This window comes from Salvelinus namaycush, chromosome 29 (assembly GCF_016432855.1).
Source record: "Salvelinus namaycush isolate Seneca chromosome 29, SaNama_1.0, whole genome shotgun sequence".
Taxonomy (NCBI): domain Eukaryota; kingdom Metazoa; phylum Chordata; class Actinopteri; order Salmoniformes; family Salmonidae; genus Salvelinus; species Salvelinus namaycush.
In genome coordinates this window covers 14,021,709-14,040,743 of record NC_052335.1, presented here as the reverse complement: position 1 = coordinate 14,040,743, position 19,035 = coordinate 14,021,709, and the positions used below count along the sequence as shown (strand labels likewise).

At 43.2% G+C, this 19,035-nt stretch overlaps 1 protein-coding gene across 1 annotated transcript in view; it reads left to right on the top strand.

The window, feature by feature from the left end:
- Positions 1 to 19,035, top strand: part of nudt14 (nudix (nucleoside diphosphate linked moiety X)-type motif 14) — a 74,802-nt gene that overhangs the window by 30,866 nt on the left and 24,901 nt on the right. Inside the window, exon 2 of the mRNA XM_038968798.1 lies at positions 14,172 to 14,215. Within this exon, the coding sequence (XP_038824726.1) occupies positions 14,172 to 14,215 (44 nt within the window). The remainder of the gene's footprint in view (positions 1 to 14,171; positions 14,216 to 19,035) is intronic.

The following is a 19,035-nucleotide window of genomic DNA, read 5'->3' as shown; positions in this document are numbered from 1 at the left end:
TGAATATATTAGATACATGAAGTAAGAGAGAACATTTATAATGTAGCCAAAGACTATAGGGTCCCACTCCCCTGGGAAATGCTCACCAACACTTTGGTTACTACTTTGTCACAATAATGCCTCCATAGAGATCCTATTAGTGTTCTAATTCCTAATTCTATGAAAGCCTTCCTGGCCTTTTCATTAGTTGTCATGTCAAACAACACTAACTATAGAATTAGAATAATCATTCTATTTCCATGATCCCAACAGTTCACCTACGTGTTTAAATCTAAATGATAAGTAATTTGCAATATTTGGTTAAAATAAGGTCTAGATTTTTTTTGTCCATATTGTCCAGCCCTATGTGACAGTGTGGAAAGGATCGCAAATGAGATTAACGTTTGGTTGAAGTTTGATTGTTTTATACTGTTCAATCAGAATGGAGAAAGCCCCATTGAACATAGTTTACAGAAAAATAACTAGTCACTAGTTAGATGGTTATTTGTCACATACATGACCATGGTGTAATCATAGCTAGCTAACCAGCTGCATACCGGTAAGCTCCGAGTACAGCTAGCTATTGTGAATTATTTTGCTAGTTGAGTTTTTTTTTTTAAACGGCTGAGATCTCCAATCCTGTCGCTGGCTAGCAATGCCACCTCGGCACAATGTTATTTGGGGGGGAGGAGGATGGGAACGTTAGATTAGATTTCTTTTAAGATGACCTTCGTTGACGTTTGTAGTTACTACTGGTTACAGATCTGAGGCGAAAGAAATGGTCCGTTTTTTTGGGGGGTCAAGGCTTGGAGTTGGTGTATTGATACTTTGACGTAACATACTAATTCAGCGAGTCATTAGGCTACTTCAGACAGTGCAGATAACGGGGAATTGTTAAAGGCTTAGAACCCAATTCCATCCAATCAGATTGCAGATTTCTCAGAACTTGTTTTATAATGCATCACATTGTTCCAGTGGGAAAGGAGATAAGCTTTTGTTCTGACTGTCCCCATCAAGCAGCTGTGTAATTGAGGACCCTGTTGGGTGAGTAATTGAAGGTTTGAAGGTAGGCCCAGCAGTGGTGGTGTGAGGTTGAACTCTCCTGGGGTAGCCTTATCCTCAGGTCCCCTTAAGAGGCTGAAGTAGGGCATAGAGAATGACCAGGGGGGTAATTTTTGGGAGCTAGGCCTACTGTTGCAAAAGACAGCAGATGGAAGACAAAAGAGGATGGAAGGCTCCCTCTGTTTTCTTGTTTCTTTCATCCTAGCTCTGTCTTCTGGAGCGCGAAGGGGGGGACCCCTTTCAATTGAAAGGAGCTGGCATCTCTTCCCAGGCTTCCCTCTCTCTCCACAGTGCATCTGCATCCTTCCCTCCATGCCTCCCCCCTGTAACATACACACACAAACACTTATTCTGTTTTACTCCCTTCCCTCTTCCCCCTCTCCCTCACAAAAAAAGGAAGCTAATGACAAATCTAAGAGGCTCTCTCCTTAATTAGTGTTTATGGCTTGTTTTGTCGCCGCCTTAGTTCTTCGTCACAAAGCAGCCGATTGTCTCCGTGGACTATTTGAGAAACCCCCTCTCGTCTCTTGTCAGGTGGTGCTACTGTGCTTTAATTGTTCATTGTGTTCCAATTAACCATGGCAATCTGAATTCTTTAATAAAGTAGTCCCTATTATATTATGCCCTGTGTGCCATCAGAACTAAAGGGACTGGCTGGATGATTTTATATTCAAGCAATAAGGCATGAGGACGTGTGGTATATGGCCAATATACCACAAACTCCAGAGGTGCCTTATTGCTATTATAAACTGGTTACCAACATAATTAGAACAGTAAAAATAAATGTTTTGTCATACCCTCTGGTATACGGTCTAATATTCCACGCCCTTCAGCTAATCAACATTCAGGCCTCGAACCACCCAGTTTATAATGTGTATTATCATTATCGCAAAATTCCCAATATTGCAATGCACACCGAGAGATTTCGACAATCCACATAGTTTATATTCTCAGCAGGCCCAAAAATGCAGTGTGTAGGCTGTATTTCCAGAACCTATTAAAATGTTTTACTTGGGTAGCCTAATCTTCGGTTATTTCATATAGCCTAGGCCTAAATGTACATTCCCCTATGTATTTATTTGGACAGTAAAGCTAGAACTTTTATGAGGCGAAAGTACAGAATGTCACCTTTTTATTTGAAAGTATTTTCATACATATCTGTTTTACTGTTTATTAACTTTGTATCCGTATTTGAAGGTGTCAGAAGTATTTTGACAAATACACTTAGAGTATTACATTTAGGCAAAAGTTTGGTATTTGGTCCCATGTTCATAGCATGCAATCAATAACTACATAAAGCTAGTGACTTGTTGGATGCATTTGTAGTCTATTTTGGTTGTGTTTTGGATTATATTGTGCCCAATATATACATTTATGGTAAATAATATTCTCACCTTTATCATGAATACGAGTAGAATATGTTTCTGAACACATTAATGTGGATGCTACCATGATTACAGATAATCATAAATTAATCTTGAATAATGATGAGAAAGTTACAGATGCACGAAGATCATGCTAACCTCTCACCATTACCAATAACAGGGGAGGTTAGCATTGTTGGGGGGGTATGATATTTGTGTGTCTTTTTTTTTCTCTCATTATTATTCACGATGCATTCATGATTATCCGTAATCATGGTATCATCCACATTAATGCACAACTGTTCAGAAACATATTCTATTCGTATTTACGATAAAGGTGACAATATATTGGGGAGACCTCACCTGGCTTAACTGGTGTCTCCAGAGATGCAAGTTCTCTCATTGTCACTGAATGCCTATGTTTACCCCCACTGTACTCACATCCTACCATACCCTTGTCTGTACATTATGCCCTGAATCTATTCTACCACCCCCAGAAATCTGCTCCTTTTATTCTCAGTTCCCAACGCACTAGACGACCAGTTCTTATAGCCTTTAGCTCTACCCTTATCCTACTCCTCCTCTGTTTCTCTGGTGATGTAGAGGTTAACCCAGGCCCTGTAGCCCCCAGCATTACACCTATTCCCCAGGTGCTCTCATTTGTTGACTTGGTTTCATGCATGTTAACATCAGAAGCCTCCTCCCTAAATGTTTTATTCACTTCTTTGGCACACTCCGCCAACCCTGATGTCCTAGCCGTGTCTGAATCCTGGCTTAGGAAGGCCACCAAACTTTCAGAAATTTCCATCCCCAAATACAACATTTTCTGTCAGGATAGAACTGCCAAAAGGGGCGGAGTTGCAATCTACTGCAGAGTTCTGTCATACTATCCAGGTCTGTGCCCAAACAGTTCAAGCTTCTACTTTTAAAAATCCACCTTTCCAGAAATAAGTCTCTCACTGTTGCTGTGTGTTATAGACCCCCTTCAGCCCCCAGCTGTGCCCTGGACACCATATGTGAATTAATTGCCCCCCATCTAGCTTCAGAGTTCGTACTGTTAGGTGACCTAAACTGGGATATGCTTAGCACCCCGGTCATCCTAAAATCTAAGCTAGATGCCCTCAATTTCACACAAATTATCAAGGAACCTACCAGGTACAACCCTAAATCCGTAAACATGGGCGCACCCTCTTAGATATCATCCTGACCAACTTGCCCTCTAAATACACCTCTGCTGTCTTCAACCAGGATCTCAGCGATCACTGCCTCATTGCCTGTGTCCGTAATGGGCGGTCAAACGACCTCCCCTCATCACTGTCAAATGCTCCCTAAAACACTTCAGCGAGCAGGCCTTTCTAATCGACCTGGCCCTGGTATCCTGGAAGGATATTGACCTCATCTCGTCAGTAGAGGATGCCTGGTTGTTCTTCAACAGTGCTTTCCTCATATTAAATAAGCATGCCCCATTCAAAAAACGTAGAACTAAGAACATATCTAGCCCTTGGTTCACTCCAGATTTCACTGCCCTTGACCAGCACAAAAACATTCTGTGGCTTACTGCATTAGCATCGAAGAGCCCCCGCGATATGCAACTTTTCAGGGACGTCAGGAACCAATATACACAGTCAGTTAGGAAAAGCGAAGGCTAGCTTTTTCAAAAATAAATTTGTGTCCTGTAGCACTAATTCCAAAAAGTTTTGGGACACTGTAAAGTCCTTGGAGAATAAGAGCACCTCCTCCCAACTGCCCACTGCACTGAGGCTAGGAAACACGGTCACCACCGATTTAAATCTACGATAATCGCTTTCCACCTGGCTACCCCTACCCTGGCCAACGGCTCTGCATCCCCCGCAGCAACTTGCCCAGCCCCCCTGCTTCTCCTTCACAAAAATCCAGATAGCTGATGTGCTGAAAGAGTTGCAAAATCTGGATCCCTACAAATCAGCTGTGCTAGAAAATCTTGACCCTCTCTTTCTAAAATTATTGCAACCCCTATTGTTAGCCTGTTCAACCTCTGTTTCGTAACCTCTGTTTCGTATTGTCTGATATCCCCAAAGATTGGAAAGCTGCTGCGGTCATCCCATCTTCAAAGGGGGAGACACTCTAGACCCAAACTGTTACAGACCTATATCCATCCTGCCCTGCCTTTCTAAAGTCTTCGAAAGCCAAGTCAACAAACATCACCTACCATTTCGAATCCCACCGTACCTTCTCCGCTATGCAATCTGGTTTCCGAGCTGGCCATGGGTGCACCTCAGCCGCTCAAGGTCCTAAACGATATCATAACTGCCATAGATGAAAGACAGTACTGTGCAGCCATTTTTATCGACCTGGCCAAGGCTTTCGACTCTGTCAATCACCACATTCTTATCGGCAGACTCAATAGCCTTGGTTTCTCAAGTGACTGCCTCACCTGGTTCACCACCTGGCTCACCAACTACTTCTCAGCGAGTTCAGTTTGTCAAATCGGAGGGCTTGTTATCTGGACCTCTGGCCGCCACAATGGGGATGCCACAGGGTTCAGTTCTCGGGCCAACTCTTTTCTCTGAATATATCAATGTCGTCGTTCTTGCTGCTGGTGATTCTCTGATCCACCTCTACGCAGATGACACCATTTTGTATACATCTGGCCCTTCCTTGGACACTGTGTTAACAAACCTCCAAACGAGCTTCAATGCTTACAACACTCTTTCCGTGGCCTCCAACTGCTCTTAAATGCTAGTAAAACTAAATGCATGCTCTTCAACCGATTGCTGCCCGCCCGCCTAGTATCACTACTCTGGATGGTTCTGACTTAGAATATGTGGACAACTGCAAATACCTAGGTGTCTGGTTAGACTGTGAACTCTCCTTCCAGACTCACATTAAGTATCTCCAATCCAAAATTAAATCTAGAATCGGCTTCCTATTTCTCAAAGCATCCTTCACTCATGCTGCCAAACATACCCTCGTAAAACTGATTATCCTACCGATCCTTGACTTCGGCGATGTCATTTACAAAATAGCCTCCAACGCTCTACTCAGCAAATTGGATGCAGTCTATCAGTGCCATGCGTTTTGTCACCAAATCCCCATATACTGTCCACCACTGCAACCTGTATGCTCTCGTTTGCTGGCCCTTGCTACATATACGTCGCCAAACCCACTGGCTCCAGGTCATCTATAAATCTTTGCTTGGTAAAGCCCCGCCTTATCTCAGCTCACTGGTCACCATAGCAGCACCCACCTGTAGCATGCGCTCCAGCAGGTATATTTCACTGGTCATCCCCAAAGCCAACACCTCCTTTTGCTGCTTTTCCTTCCAGTTCTTTGCTGCCAATGACTGGAACGAATTGCAAAAATCACTGAAGCTGGAGTCTTGTATCTCACTCTCTAACTTTAAGCATCAGCTGTCAGAGCAGCTTACCGATCACTGTACCTGTATACAGCCATCTGTATATAGCACTACCCAACTACCTCATCCCCATATTATTTTTTGCTCTTTTGCACCCCAGTATCTGTACACATCTATCACTCCAGTGTTAATGCTAAATTGTAATTATTTCGCCACTATGGCCTATTTTTTTGCCTTACCTCTCTAATCTTACTACATTTGCACACACTGTAACATATATTTTTCTATTGTGTTATTGACGGTACTTTTGTTTGTTCCGTGTGTAACTCTGTTTTTGTCGCACTTTATCTTGGCCAGGTCGCAGTTGTAAATGAGAACTTGTTCTCAACTGGCCTACCTGGTTAAATAAAGGTGAAATAAAATAAAAAATATTATTTTCCAGAAACATTTTCTATTCTTATTTACAATAAAAGTGACAAATTATACAGTACATTATTTACCATTAAATTCTATTTGGCACAATGTAATCTGTAACACAACCAAACAAACTGTAAATTCCTCCAAGTTTGTAGAGTCACAAGCTTGATGTAGGCATTGCGTGCTAGGAATACTAAACTTTTGACTGAATGTAATACACCAAGGGAATTTGTCCAAATACTTATGATTCCTTCAGATGGGGGGACTAGATACATAAAGTGCTTTAGTTTTTAAACATAAAACATATGTATGAAATTAAAGGTGACATTCTGTACTGTCGCCTCCATAAAACATTTGATCTCAAATCCAAAAGAGTATAGAGCTAAATTAAAACGTTTGGGCTTCACTGTACAAATGAATACGGAGGGGAGTGTATGTTTTTTGTTTTTCTTTTTCAGGTAGTCACTCCACAAAGTGACAACCTCTTTCAGGTCGTCATCTCTAATTTTGCTGGACTTTATAAGAAGCAGGGAGTTTTTATGTAGATGGTTACTAAGGCTGTTGCCCATGTTAGGCTACTTGTGGTTGAGTGCCACAAGGGGCTGCGGTGTCCTCTTGCTTGAATCCCCAATTAAGTTGTGAGGAACCATGCCACTCTTTGCCAGTGTGAAACTTGATGCACACTATGAGAATACACATGAATGGTGTCAGAAGCGCTTCAAAACATGACACACCCACTGTCACTCGCAGGGAGCCCGGCAAGGAGCGGGGCCTAAATCCTGGGAAATTGAATGGCACATGGTTGGAATTAAAGACTGCCATTGTACCCGGCAGCGTGACAGCAATTGAAATTTTCGGCAGCTGCCGGGGTCGAAGCACTATAAACTAGGGGAACGATGGTAATTAGACTTTAAGCACCTAAAAGAACAAGGCTCCCCCTCCCTTCAATACCCATTCACACGAGGATCTGTCTTTATTGCGCCCTGAGTCAGGGGGACCACATTAACTTCAAGGTTCCTGCAGCTTCCCTGCGCTCCCCTCTTCCCTGTGATCTGTATTGCAATCTGTGTCACCGGTGATTCTCGGGGTCCCCAAGGGCTATTCAAGCTGCCCCAGTAAGTGGCCTCTGTTAATGAGGGACCGCCACCATCTGGGTGTAGTGACAGGGTACCAGAGGGGGGTGACAGGCAGGCGGGCCCCAAACAGGTTGTCCCTCATAGGGGAACATCAGTTCCTCACCTTGAGACCAGTCATAAAAAGAGGGAACATGTGGAGTTGATGCAGGTGAAGATTGTCTGAAAACGATGCTTGCTCTGTATTCTTTTGTTTCTGAATACAATGATAGTTTTGCTGTAGGCCAAGCTATATTTTGTTGTCCTCAATACTGCACATTTAGAATCTGTAGTAGGGTGGGTTACTCTGACTGCAGTATAGACACAGGCTCATTGCTTTTATGCTGCTTACATATTTCAAAGGTAAGCACTTTTATTAATAGACAGTCAGAGTATCTAATTTCTACACTGAATCGAACACATGGCTGTCGTGTGTGTGTGTGAGGCACCCAATGGACCTGGCCTATTTGTCTTGGAGCTGACACAGGTCTCGACTCTGTCGCCTTTGATCTTCCTAGAGGCCCATTGCGCCTCTCAAAAGAGCTCATTGTGTCACCATGGCTCATTCTTTGATACCCGGATACCCTCCCCCTGCCTCCCAGCACCGTGCGACTTCCACTGGTTGCCCCATGCAGTTGAGCCAAGACCCTTCCCACAGTGCCACTTTCGCACCCCTCTCAGCTTGCCAGCTGTCCCCTCATCCCCAAAGAAAACCCTCAGAGGCACTGAAGGAGACAAGAGGAGTTGGAACAGCACGTGGCGCACCAAACACTTGGAAGTGTGTACGGTCAGGGATGATTGCTTTGGCTGTGCCTTGATAGCTTTTGCTGAGGGTCGCTTAGAAAACCCACTTCTACAAGCTGCCTTACGGCTTCTTGCACATCATTGCCATAAAAGGGCTTTTACAGAACAAGCCTAATTCCCACATTTTGCATGATTTGAACAAGCCTTTTGAAGATGCATCAGTGGGGCATTGTCATTGCAGTGTTACCCATCATCAATGGTTGATGAATTTCTCAAGCATAATGCCTTGTACTAAAATAGCTTCACCTGGTGTTTCCTACACTTTGGCAGCTCTCTATCTTTTGAGTTGACTCGTTCCTTTCCTGGACTCGTGAGGCTACTAAAAGATCATAATCAAATGTATACTACAAAAATGATGCTAAAATGTTGCGTGATCACCCACCTACTATGTTTGCAAAGCCCCCAAGTGCAAAGCGTATTCAACCTTAATGGTGACAGGTGCTCTATCATTGGCTCCCTCATCAGTAGTTTGCTCTCGCCAAGGGAAAGTGAGAAGGGTGCAGTTGGCTTGGCCCCAGGGAGGAACCGCAGCAAGCGTGTCAGACACTCGCGCTGTTAGTTGACACTGCAGGATTTTGTGTCAGTAATTACATGCCTCCACTGAATCGGGAACTCGTGTCAATACCTGCGTTTCCCGTAAGCATGTCAGGGCGCATGTACAGAGGCGGTGGATTTACCCTGCTTTCACTTTCAGTGCTCGTCATCGCTTTTCATGCGTTTGGCATGTCTGTTCTGCTTGAACTTGTAGCTTCTCTGCGGGACTCTCATTTCCCCTTGAATTTGGGCTGGGGTATTTACTGTCATTTACAGTAAAAGCTAAGTCTGACATTGATGCTCCAGAAACCTGATTCTTCCCCTTCTTTGTAATTGGTTTGTACATGCGTATGCAGTAATTTGCTCAGTTGTATTGGGTAGAGAAGCTGGAAAAGTGTGCTTTGATGGATCATGCTTTGTACCATGACCTCTGAGGCAGGTCATTATGTGGGCCAGTCACCATTTTAATTTCCCAGTTTCTCACTTCCAAACAGGCCCGCAGATCTAAACATGCCCACCTCCACAACTATGCACGCAAGCACGTGCTTGTAGTGAAATGGTGCCTTTTGAACCTTTCCCCCTTTCCAGTCTCATACAGGAGAAAATATATTTCCACACCTATACAAATATGTGTAGATTCCTTTGAGGTGTGCACACACCTGATAGCCTGGCTTTCTTAGTCAACTATACTGATTATTCATTTCCAAAAGACTCAACCGCTTTGCTTCAGCTTGGCTTTTGTGTTTACTTCACTTGTCCATTGTGGGGCTTCCGAGTGGCGCAGCGGTCTATGGCACTGCATCTCCGTGCAAGAGGTGTCACTGCAGTCCCTGGTTTGAATCCAGGCTGCATCACATCTGGCTGTGATTGGGAGTCCCATAGGGCGGCGCACAATTGGCCCAGCATCATCCGGGTTTGGCCGGGGTAGGCCGTCATTGTAAGTAAGAATTTGTTCTTAACTGACTTGCCTAGTTAAATTTAAGTAAAAAATGCACTTGTATGATACTGAGGTGTGCCTTGTTGAAAGTTAATTTTGTGGAATTTTCTTTCCTTCTTAATGTGTTTGAGCCAATCAGTTGTGTTGTAACAAGGTAGGGGTAGGATACAGAAGATAGCCCTGTTTGGTAAAAGACCAAGTCCATATTATGGCAAGAACAGCTAAAATAGATGAAGAGAAACGACAGTCCATCATTATTGTGAGACAAAGGTAAGCCAGTCCGGAAAATTCCAAGAACTTAAGTTTACTTCAAGTGCAGTCGCAAAAACCCTCAAGCGCTATGATGAAACTGGCTCTCATGAGGACCACCACAGGAAAAGAAGACCCAGAGTTACCTCTGCTGTAGAGAATAAGTTCATTAGAGTTACCAGCCTCAGAAATTGCAGCCCAAATAAATACTTCACAGAGTTCAAGTAACAGACACATCGCAACATCAACTGTTCAGAGGAGACTGCGTGAATCAGGCCTTCATGGTCGAATTGCTGCAAAGAAACCACTACTAAAGGACACCACGCAGAGTAGGTGAACGGATGATCTCCGCATGTGGAGTTCCCACAGTGAAGCATAGAGGAGGTGGTGTGATGTGGGGGTGCTTTGCTGGTGACACGGTCTGATTTATTTAGAATTCAAGGCACACTTAACTAGCATGGCTACCACAGCATTCTGCAGCGATACGCCATCCCATCTAGTTTGTGCTTAGTGGGACTATCATTTGTTTTTCAATGGGACAATGACTCAAAACACACCTCCAGGCTGTGTAAGAGCTATTTGACCAAGGAGAGTGATGGAGTGCATCAGATGACTGGGCCTTCACAATCACCCAACCTCAACCCAATTAAGTTGGTTTGGGATGAGTTGGATTGCAGAGTGAAGGAGAAGCAGCCAACAAGTGCTCAGCATATGTGGGAACTCCTTCCTCATGAAGCTGGTTGAGAGACTGCCAAGAGTGTGCAAAGCTGTCATCAAGGCATAAGGTGGCTACTTTAAAGAATCTCAATTGTATTTAGTTTTGTTTAACACTTTTTTTTGGTTACTATATGATTCCATATGTGTTTTTTCATAGTTTTGTTGTCTTCACTATTATTCTACAAGATAGAAAATAGTCAAAATTAAGAAACCCTTGAATGAGTAGGTGTGTTCAAACTTTTGACTGGTACTGTATAATCTAAGACAGGCCTATAATGTGCTTTCTAATTTCCCTCATGAAATTGATTAGGACTTTATTTTCAGAAAGGTGAGGGCTGATGTTGAACCACTCATTGAGTGCGCCTCGCTAGGAACTAGTTCACCTTAACACGTTCTCGGTTTGTGAATGCGCCGCAAGGTTGTGATGGCCAGAAGATTTTGTTTGTCTTCAGCCATTTGTTGGCTCTCTGGGGTAATAACCCTTGGACGTGCTTCTCGCTGGCACGAACGGCAATTCCCGCCACATTTTGGAGCCAAAATACTCATTATCAGGGATGACGGAAGGGGCCCTAAAGCAAACATGACCCGGGTGGCCTCTCTTGCTGCGCTTCGGTTGCTGGAGCAGTATGCAAACTCACTTTCCACACTCTCATTTTACGCTAGAGCCAGCAGTTAATGATGCACATTGGCCATTATGCAAGCTTCTTATTAACAGATCAAGCCTCTTATGTTGACGACCAAGGACTTGTTAGGTCATGCCGTAGTTGTTTAACCATAACATGGGGATAAGTTTCTGAAATTGCAAAGCTTCGTTTGGCTCAGTGAGCCGATGGCCTGTCAACTGTCTCTGTCTCGAGAATTAACTTCTGTAATCATCACCTAATGACCAAACCAGCCTGGATCGACCATCCGTCCAACCAACCATCAGATTGCATGGTCAGTTACCCGACTTGCATTAAAGGCCCTGTCCTATCAAAATTGTGGATATATTTTTTTATAACCTGTGATGAAATGAACATCACAAGTGTTTTTACATTTTTTTTAAAATGTAACTTTATTTAAATAGGCAAGTCAGTTAAGAACAAATTCTTATTTACATTGACGGCCTCCCAATCACAGCCAGGTGTGATACAGCCTGGACTCTAACCAGGGTCTGTAGTGACGCCTCTAGCACTGAAATGCAGCGCCTTAGACTGCTGCGCCACTCGGGAGCAGAAGAGTTGACTAGCCAGCCATAGGCTTGTTTCCTGTATAGCAGAAGAGTGTGGGTAGATGGATAATCAATAACTAACAGAATCCTATAGATAAAACAACAATCTTGCGTAGGAAAAGCAGTGTGTCCAGTAGGTTGCCATAGCGCCATATAACAGCAGGACTAGTAGCATGGAGCCCTTGGATGCTGGGTAAGTCCATGATGGCCTGTCATCTGAGTCAACATAGGGAAGGAATGTGGCCTTTAATTTTGCCCTGTGCTGGCACTGCAAAGTCCTTAAAAAACCTGGGTGGTTCTGAATCCAGTGCCAGCATACACCCACATGAGGCATCTTTGGCATTTACTTCAGTTTTTCTAGTAAACTCCTGTCATCTGAGCTAACAGGGGTTTCTTCCTCCCTCCAACCCTCCTACTCTCTGTTGGGGCCTGTCCAGTCTGAGATGGGTGTGGCAGGATGGGCATCTGCTAAGCCCAAATATGGGCAAAATGCTTATCGTGCAACCCAACCCCTATTTATCCAGTCTATCATTCTTACACAGCGGAGTTTAACTAGCATCACAATATTACAATGTCTTGCTATTAGTATTTTAGATATTTGAAATTTGACATGATGCAAGCCACTGAGCCAGTATGTCATAGATTCTTCTATTGAGACACAAAATTACATACACAGACAGACATTTTGTCAGTCTGCAGGTGTGAAGGCCCACAGCCCTCCCTCCGCTGGGGTTTTAATTTCCCTACTCACCCACTAGTAAGCCCCTTTTGTTGAACTGTAGTCTACTATGTGAGCCGGTGCTAGGTGACAATGTTTTGCAGTATGTTTTTAGGTGTGTGTTGCTATACAATAGCATTTATGTACATACAAGACTCATGCCTTCCGCCTAGTATTATAGTAGTGTTCTCCTACATGCCCCATCTTGTGCTGCTCTGCTCTGCTTAATTCCTATCCCCAGGCGTCAAAGTAATCAAACATGCCAGAGATTTACCTAAGAAGGGACTGTGTGTATGTGTGTCGTAGAGGTTTACATAACTGTAGCGGAGAGAGGCAGGGATTGAAATCCTTAGGCGAGCCACCTAAGTGTTTTTTCAGGCTTCATAAGTCCAAGCAGTGTAAAAAAATATATACATTTTCGGGATGAAAAAAAAACACTTTCAGTGTAAACTTAAAAGGACTAAAACCAGATATAAAGTATGTAGAATAGATAATGGACCTATTTTGTTTTATAATATCATCTTTGCCAACTATCAATCAACAAAATAAAAGCTAGACGGGGAGAATTTAAAATTCCAAAAACTATTTAATTTAGCAGTATTTATTATGTTTGAGCAAAATAACAGAGCATTAGCCATGGCAAAATGCATAGAATTGCAAGAAATTTGCTTTAAAACATTTTCTCTCAGCTCAATGGCAGAATATGCACACTGAACAAAAATATAGATGCAACACGTAAAGTGCTGGTCCCATGTTTCATGAGCTGATATACAATATCCCAGAAATGTTCCATACGCACAAAACGTGTTTCTCTCAAATTTTGTGCCATCCCTGTTAGTGAGCATTTTATCCTTTGTCAAGATAATCCATCCACCTAAAAGGTGTGGCTTATCAAGAAGCTGATTGAACATGATCATTACACGGGTGTACCTTCTACTAGGGACCGTAAAAGGCCACTCTAAAATGTGCCATTTTGTCAGGCAACACAATGCCACTAATGTCTCAAGTCTTGAGGGAGTGTGCAATTGGCATGCTTACTGCAGGAATGTCCAACAGAACGGTGTCCAGAGAATTGAATGTTAATTTCTCTACCATAAGCCGCCTGCAATGTTGTTTTAGAGAATTTGGCAGTATGTCCAAACGGCTTCACAACTGCAGACTGCGTGCAACCACGCCAGCCCAGAACCTCCACATCCTGCTTTTTCACCTGCGGAGGGGCTTTTTGTGGGGAAAGACTCATTCTGATTGGCTGGGCCTGGCTCTACAGTTGGTGGACCTGGCTCCCAAGTGCCAAGCTTTAACACTGTCCAAGCCAGAAACTGATAGCAAGAGGAAATTAATTCTGATTAGTCTTGGCATAGCCAATCGCCAAAGTCGACTCATCAATAGCCCAAAGGACTTTGTAAATAGGCACTTTTTTGGTGCAGGTGCTATGCTGGTTTCTGTTTGTCCGTCAAGATGTTTTCTGTGGGAGTAGGCTAGTGTGTTTATTGATGTGGTAGCTATGTTTGACGCACTGAAGAGGAGGCCGATGTCTTGTGTGAAGCCATTGTTTTTATTTGTTTAGTTCCTTTCCCCAGTCTACACCTGGATTTACAAAAGAGCCTTTTATATGCGTTCACGGATGATTTGATATCCATCCGAGCCCACCGACGTGTAGGACAGCTAGTCCTAGCACAATGGTTTCAGAATGTGAATGTCATTTGTTGTTTTCTGTTTTTGTTTCGTTCACAGAATGGGACAAAGAAATCGTGGGACTTCATGCGAACTCATGACAGGTGAGCTTCTATCTGCCATTGACCTGTTTCATTGTTGGTAAGAGAAAATTCTGTGCCAGAGCTTGACACACACACACTCTTCAATTGTTTCACCACCCCATCGCCCTCGCTGTCAGCTGAGAGGAGGAGTCCCTAATGGTCTGTGGTCAAGAAGTGAAGACTTAAATTCCCACATGGCTCCCCTCTGTCGCTTTTCCCAATGCCTTCCCATACCGTTCACTTTGACATGTTACCTAGTAACCTCAAAAATATAATATTAATGCCATTTCAATGAGCTTTGGAAAGAGCCAACATCCTGACAATTTCTCCCTTCAGTCGATATAAGCTCTGGGTATTTATCGTGGAGATTTAAAAACTGAGGTGTGTTGACACTATTGTAACCACTTTTTCTATATCAGAGTAAAGTCACTCCAGTCCCATCACCACAGCTTTGGTCGCATGCTGTCAGTCTCTTATGCATATCTGAAAGGGGCTCTTTGCTTCGTTTAAGTCTTATCAGTCTGAATAAGTGGATGATGGTAAGCACATGGTAATACCGCCCACTGCAGGGTAAAAAGTCTGTGTGATCCACATTACCAGTACAGAGGAAGGTAGAAACTACTCTCCCACCGAAGAAGCTTTGAATCACCAAATAAGTATCACCTTTGAGGGGCCCAGGGTCAGACAAATCATGACTCCCTTGTCTGTCGTTGATCTTTCAGGAAGCAATCACTTCTCATAGAATGGCCACCCTATAAATTGCCAAAATACAGTAACATTCTGGGTGAAACAAGGTGGTCTTAATTGTGGACTTATTACACTGTTGAACAATGACTATAAAATCCTGACGAACGACAAGGCCAGTGGAAGGGTAATATCGCACCTTAGTGTCAAAGCACATCGCCAGGCTCCCACCTGCTATTCAGAGAGCAGTAGTGTTGTGCCCTTGGGGTACTTCATGGGCCGTTTAAGCCCTCATTCCTGCATCTCCCCCCACCAACCCCTGAGAGATCATTTTACTGGGAAAGAATGGCGATCTAGAGAAAAGAGCAGTAAACTGAAAAATGCAGGCCTACTTCCCAGTGAAAAGCCCCCCTGGCACATCCGAATCTGGCCTTCAGTCGAAGTGCCTCTGCAGACATTTCCAGAGTGGACGATGACAGGACCATGGGGTTAACCTCTAGGAGTTGGTTTGCATAATGGTCCTTTTTGTAAAGGGTAAACGGATGTTTATAATTAGAGAGAAATATTGGCCTGCACCTTTAATCAGTGTTCAAAAAACGGTATGGAAATTCTTGTTGAAAGTGGAGGCAAGACATGGGTGGGTTCCAATGGAGATGTGAAGGTAAAAGTGGAGGTTGTTTCAGGTTTCCTCTCTGAAAAAAGGTCAGGGAAAGGGACCAAATTTATGAGGAGAGGGGATGGAATAGAAAGAAAGGGAGTAAAGGGAGCGGAAAATGGTAGCATCTTAAAATAGGAGGCTGATGGTGGTGGGTCTCATACTTTCATAAACCCCAAATAGCCTACACTGGATAGATATGTTTAGATTTGGAATATGTATCTGCATGGGATAATCTATATGGGTGGGCTTTGTATTGAGCAATCAGTATCTTTAACTATTTTCACACTGAGCTGAGCCAAGCTGAATTGTACTGCTGTGCTGGCCTGGTTAGGCCTACTTATCCACCATAGTTGCTGGAACCATGCTAGAAAGGACAATGTAAAAATAAAAAGCTGAGCCAATGCAGTTTGGGTCGGCACAATAATGTGAAAAGGGTATTTGATAGTTCATTAGGGCTGGGAATTGCCAGGGATATCAGGATACGATATCACAGTACTTACAGTTGAAGTCGGAAGTTTACATTTCACATAGACCTTAGCCAAATACATTTAAACTCAGTTTTTCACAATTCCTGACATTTAGTCCTAGTGAAAATACCCTGTCTTAGGTCAGTTAGGATCACCACTTTATTTTAAGAATGTGAAATGTCAGAATAATAGTAGATTTTTCTGGTTTTATTTCTTTCATCACATTCCCAGTGGGTCAGACGTTTACATACTAATTGAGTGAATTTGGTAGCATTGCCTTTAAATTGCTTAACTTGGGCCAAATGTTTCGGGTAGACTTCCACAAGCTTCCCACAATAAGTTGGGTGAGTTTTGGCCCATTCCTCCTGACAGCTGGTGTAACTGAGTTAGGTTTGTAGGAGGCCTACAAACCTAACTCAGTTAGGTTCTGGGATTGATTTTCACTTTTCGCACCAAAGTACGTTCATCTCTAGAAGACAGAACGCGTCTCCCTCCTGAGCGGTATGACGGCTGCCTGGTTCTATGGTGTTTATGCTTGTGTACTATTGTTTGTACAGATGAACATGGTACCTTCAGGCGTTTGGAAATTGCTCCCAAGGATGAACCAGGCTTGTGGAGGTCTACAATTATTTTTGAGGTCTTGGCAATTTTCTTTTGATTTTCCCATGATGTGAAGTAGAGAGGCACTGAGTTTGAAGGTAGGCCTTGAAAGACATCCACAGGTACACCTCCAATTCAGTCAAATGATGTCAATTAGCCTATCGGAAGCTTCTAAAGCCATGACATAATTTTCTGGAATTTCCCAAGCTGTTTAAAGGCACAGTCAACTTGGTGTATGTAAACTTCTGACCCACTGGAATTGTGATACAGTGAAATAATCTGTCTGTAAACAATTGTTGGAAAAATTACTGGTGTCCATGGACAAAGTAGTTGTCCTTACAGACTTGCCAAAACTATAGTTTGTTAACTAGAAATTTGTGGAGTGGTTGAAAAACGAGTCTTAATGACTCCAACCTAAGTGTATGTAAGCTTCCGACTTCAACTGTAGGTGCGGATACGATATATATTGCGATTCTCACGAATCTCCCCATTTTTATTTTTTATTAAATCGCGATTTGATAGCGGTTTTGATGTTCCAAACATATTGCTCACTATATGTCGAGATGAGAGAGAATTTGTTTTGATCAGTCATGGAAATAAAAGTGCTGAAAACGTGTTGGCTCACTATTTAAAAAGAAGATGGAGAACAAGCTATAGGATGAAAATTACGTGAGTTTTGGCGTAGGTACAGCCGACTAGCGCTAGCTGAAAGACAATTTATGCTTGATCTAACAATGCTGTCCGGAGGCTCTGTACAGAGGGTGTGACGCAATTGCGGAACCTCCGGAGGCTTGCAGAAGCTAAATCACGCTCTGTACTGACGTGCGCTTTCCAAATTTTGCAACAATGCGGAGGGCACTGTATTTCTCCGTATAGGTCCACATTGACATAATTGGTTGACAGAAGGTGGGGGCGGTACGTCCTGTATAAACACTATAAACTTCCTTGATATTTCAGTTGTTTTATTTTATTTTATCAACAATATTTCTTTTCTAAAAAAACAGTTGTTGCTTTGTCATTGAGGGGGGAAAACAAATCAATACATTTTTGATTTAGGCTCTAACATAACAAAATGTGGTAAAAGTCAAGGTCTGAATACTTTCTGAATGCACTGCATTTACCTACATAACTCAGTGTTATGTTAGCACATTTGTTTATTGGAGTATTTGTGTAACAGCACGTGTTTATTGTGCTGAGTTTTTTTTAAAGTGTGTATTTGTGGGGTCTTTTGCATGCGTGTTTGGGTGTTTTTTAATGGGGGAGCGGTGAAGGGTATAGCCATTAGAAGTAGCATCTGTTCATGTCATTACTACCACTACAGCAGGCCCCACTGCAGTCCTTTGTGCTGCACTAGTCCTCACCACGGGCCCTGGGAAGGCAAGGGGAGAGAGCCCAGAGTTGGTGTCAATCTGAAGGGTGAAGGAATGGGGGTAATAGTTGTAATGGTGTGACTTGGAAAGGGAGAGAACACTCTTAAATTTTAGTTTGGAGTGGGCATCCATTCCCATCTCAATAATTGAAAGAGATTTTCTTGGAGTCTTAATTATTTTTGTTCTTTTGGTAGTTTAGGAGAGGATTTTGCATTTTATCTGAAGGGACATCCAATTAACACATATACAGTAGGATATGTGGGTCATGTGGGATTCAAACCCACAACTACTGTTATAAGCAACCATGCGCCTTCCAACTGAGCTGTTGAAGCATCTCTTCATAGAGGATTGTCCTCAACGCCCTATACTATTCCCTACTGGCTAGCCAGAAGCCCCACGGAGAAGGCCACAAGCCTAGCTGTGCGTGAAATGTTCAGAGAGCCCGTTTAGCTGTCCCACGGTTTAACCATTAGCACAGGTTTTGGGGGGAAGCGGCGTTGAACAGTCGACAAGCCCGGGCCTGCCGTGAGGTAAAAGCAGCAGGCTGGTTTGTCCCGCTTCAGCCCAGATCTGGCCTAGCCATACCGTACACTGCCCCTATGTCCCTTCCTCCTTTTGCTATCACTGGACTGAGAGCCTGGGGTAACTTTGATCTAATGTTTGTAAAAAATCAACAAAAATCTGAAATCCACATTGGAAATAAAAAACATGCAGCTTTTGAGTTTACTTTCTAAATTCACTGAATTGAAATGGAATTGATTTCCTCAGTCTCCCGTCCTCCTACTGGAGAGGGCGAGGGGCTCAGCTCCTAGGAAGTGACTTCCTCTTCTTGAGCAGGGATGATGGAAAGGAGGCAGGAAGGAAGGGATAGAGGGCCCTAAAATGGAACATAGCCTTTCTTAATCAGTGCCCTGAGGCCAAAATCAATCGTCATGTCTGGCGATAAAGAACTTTCCCCACCCAGGCTCCTTTTTATAATGGTTATGTGTGTACTGTATGTGCAGGGTTTCCTTCAGCTGGCTTTTGGACGATTAAAAAAAATAAATGTTAAAACGATAAATA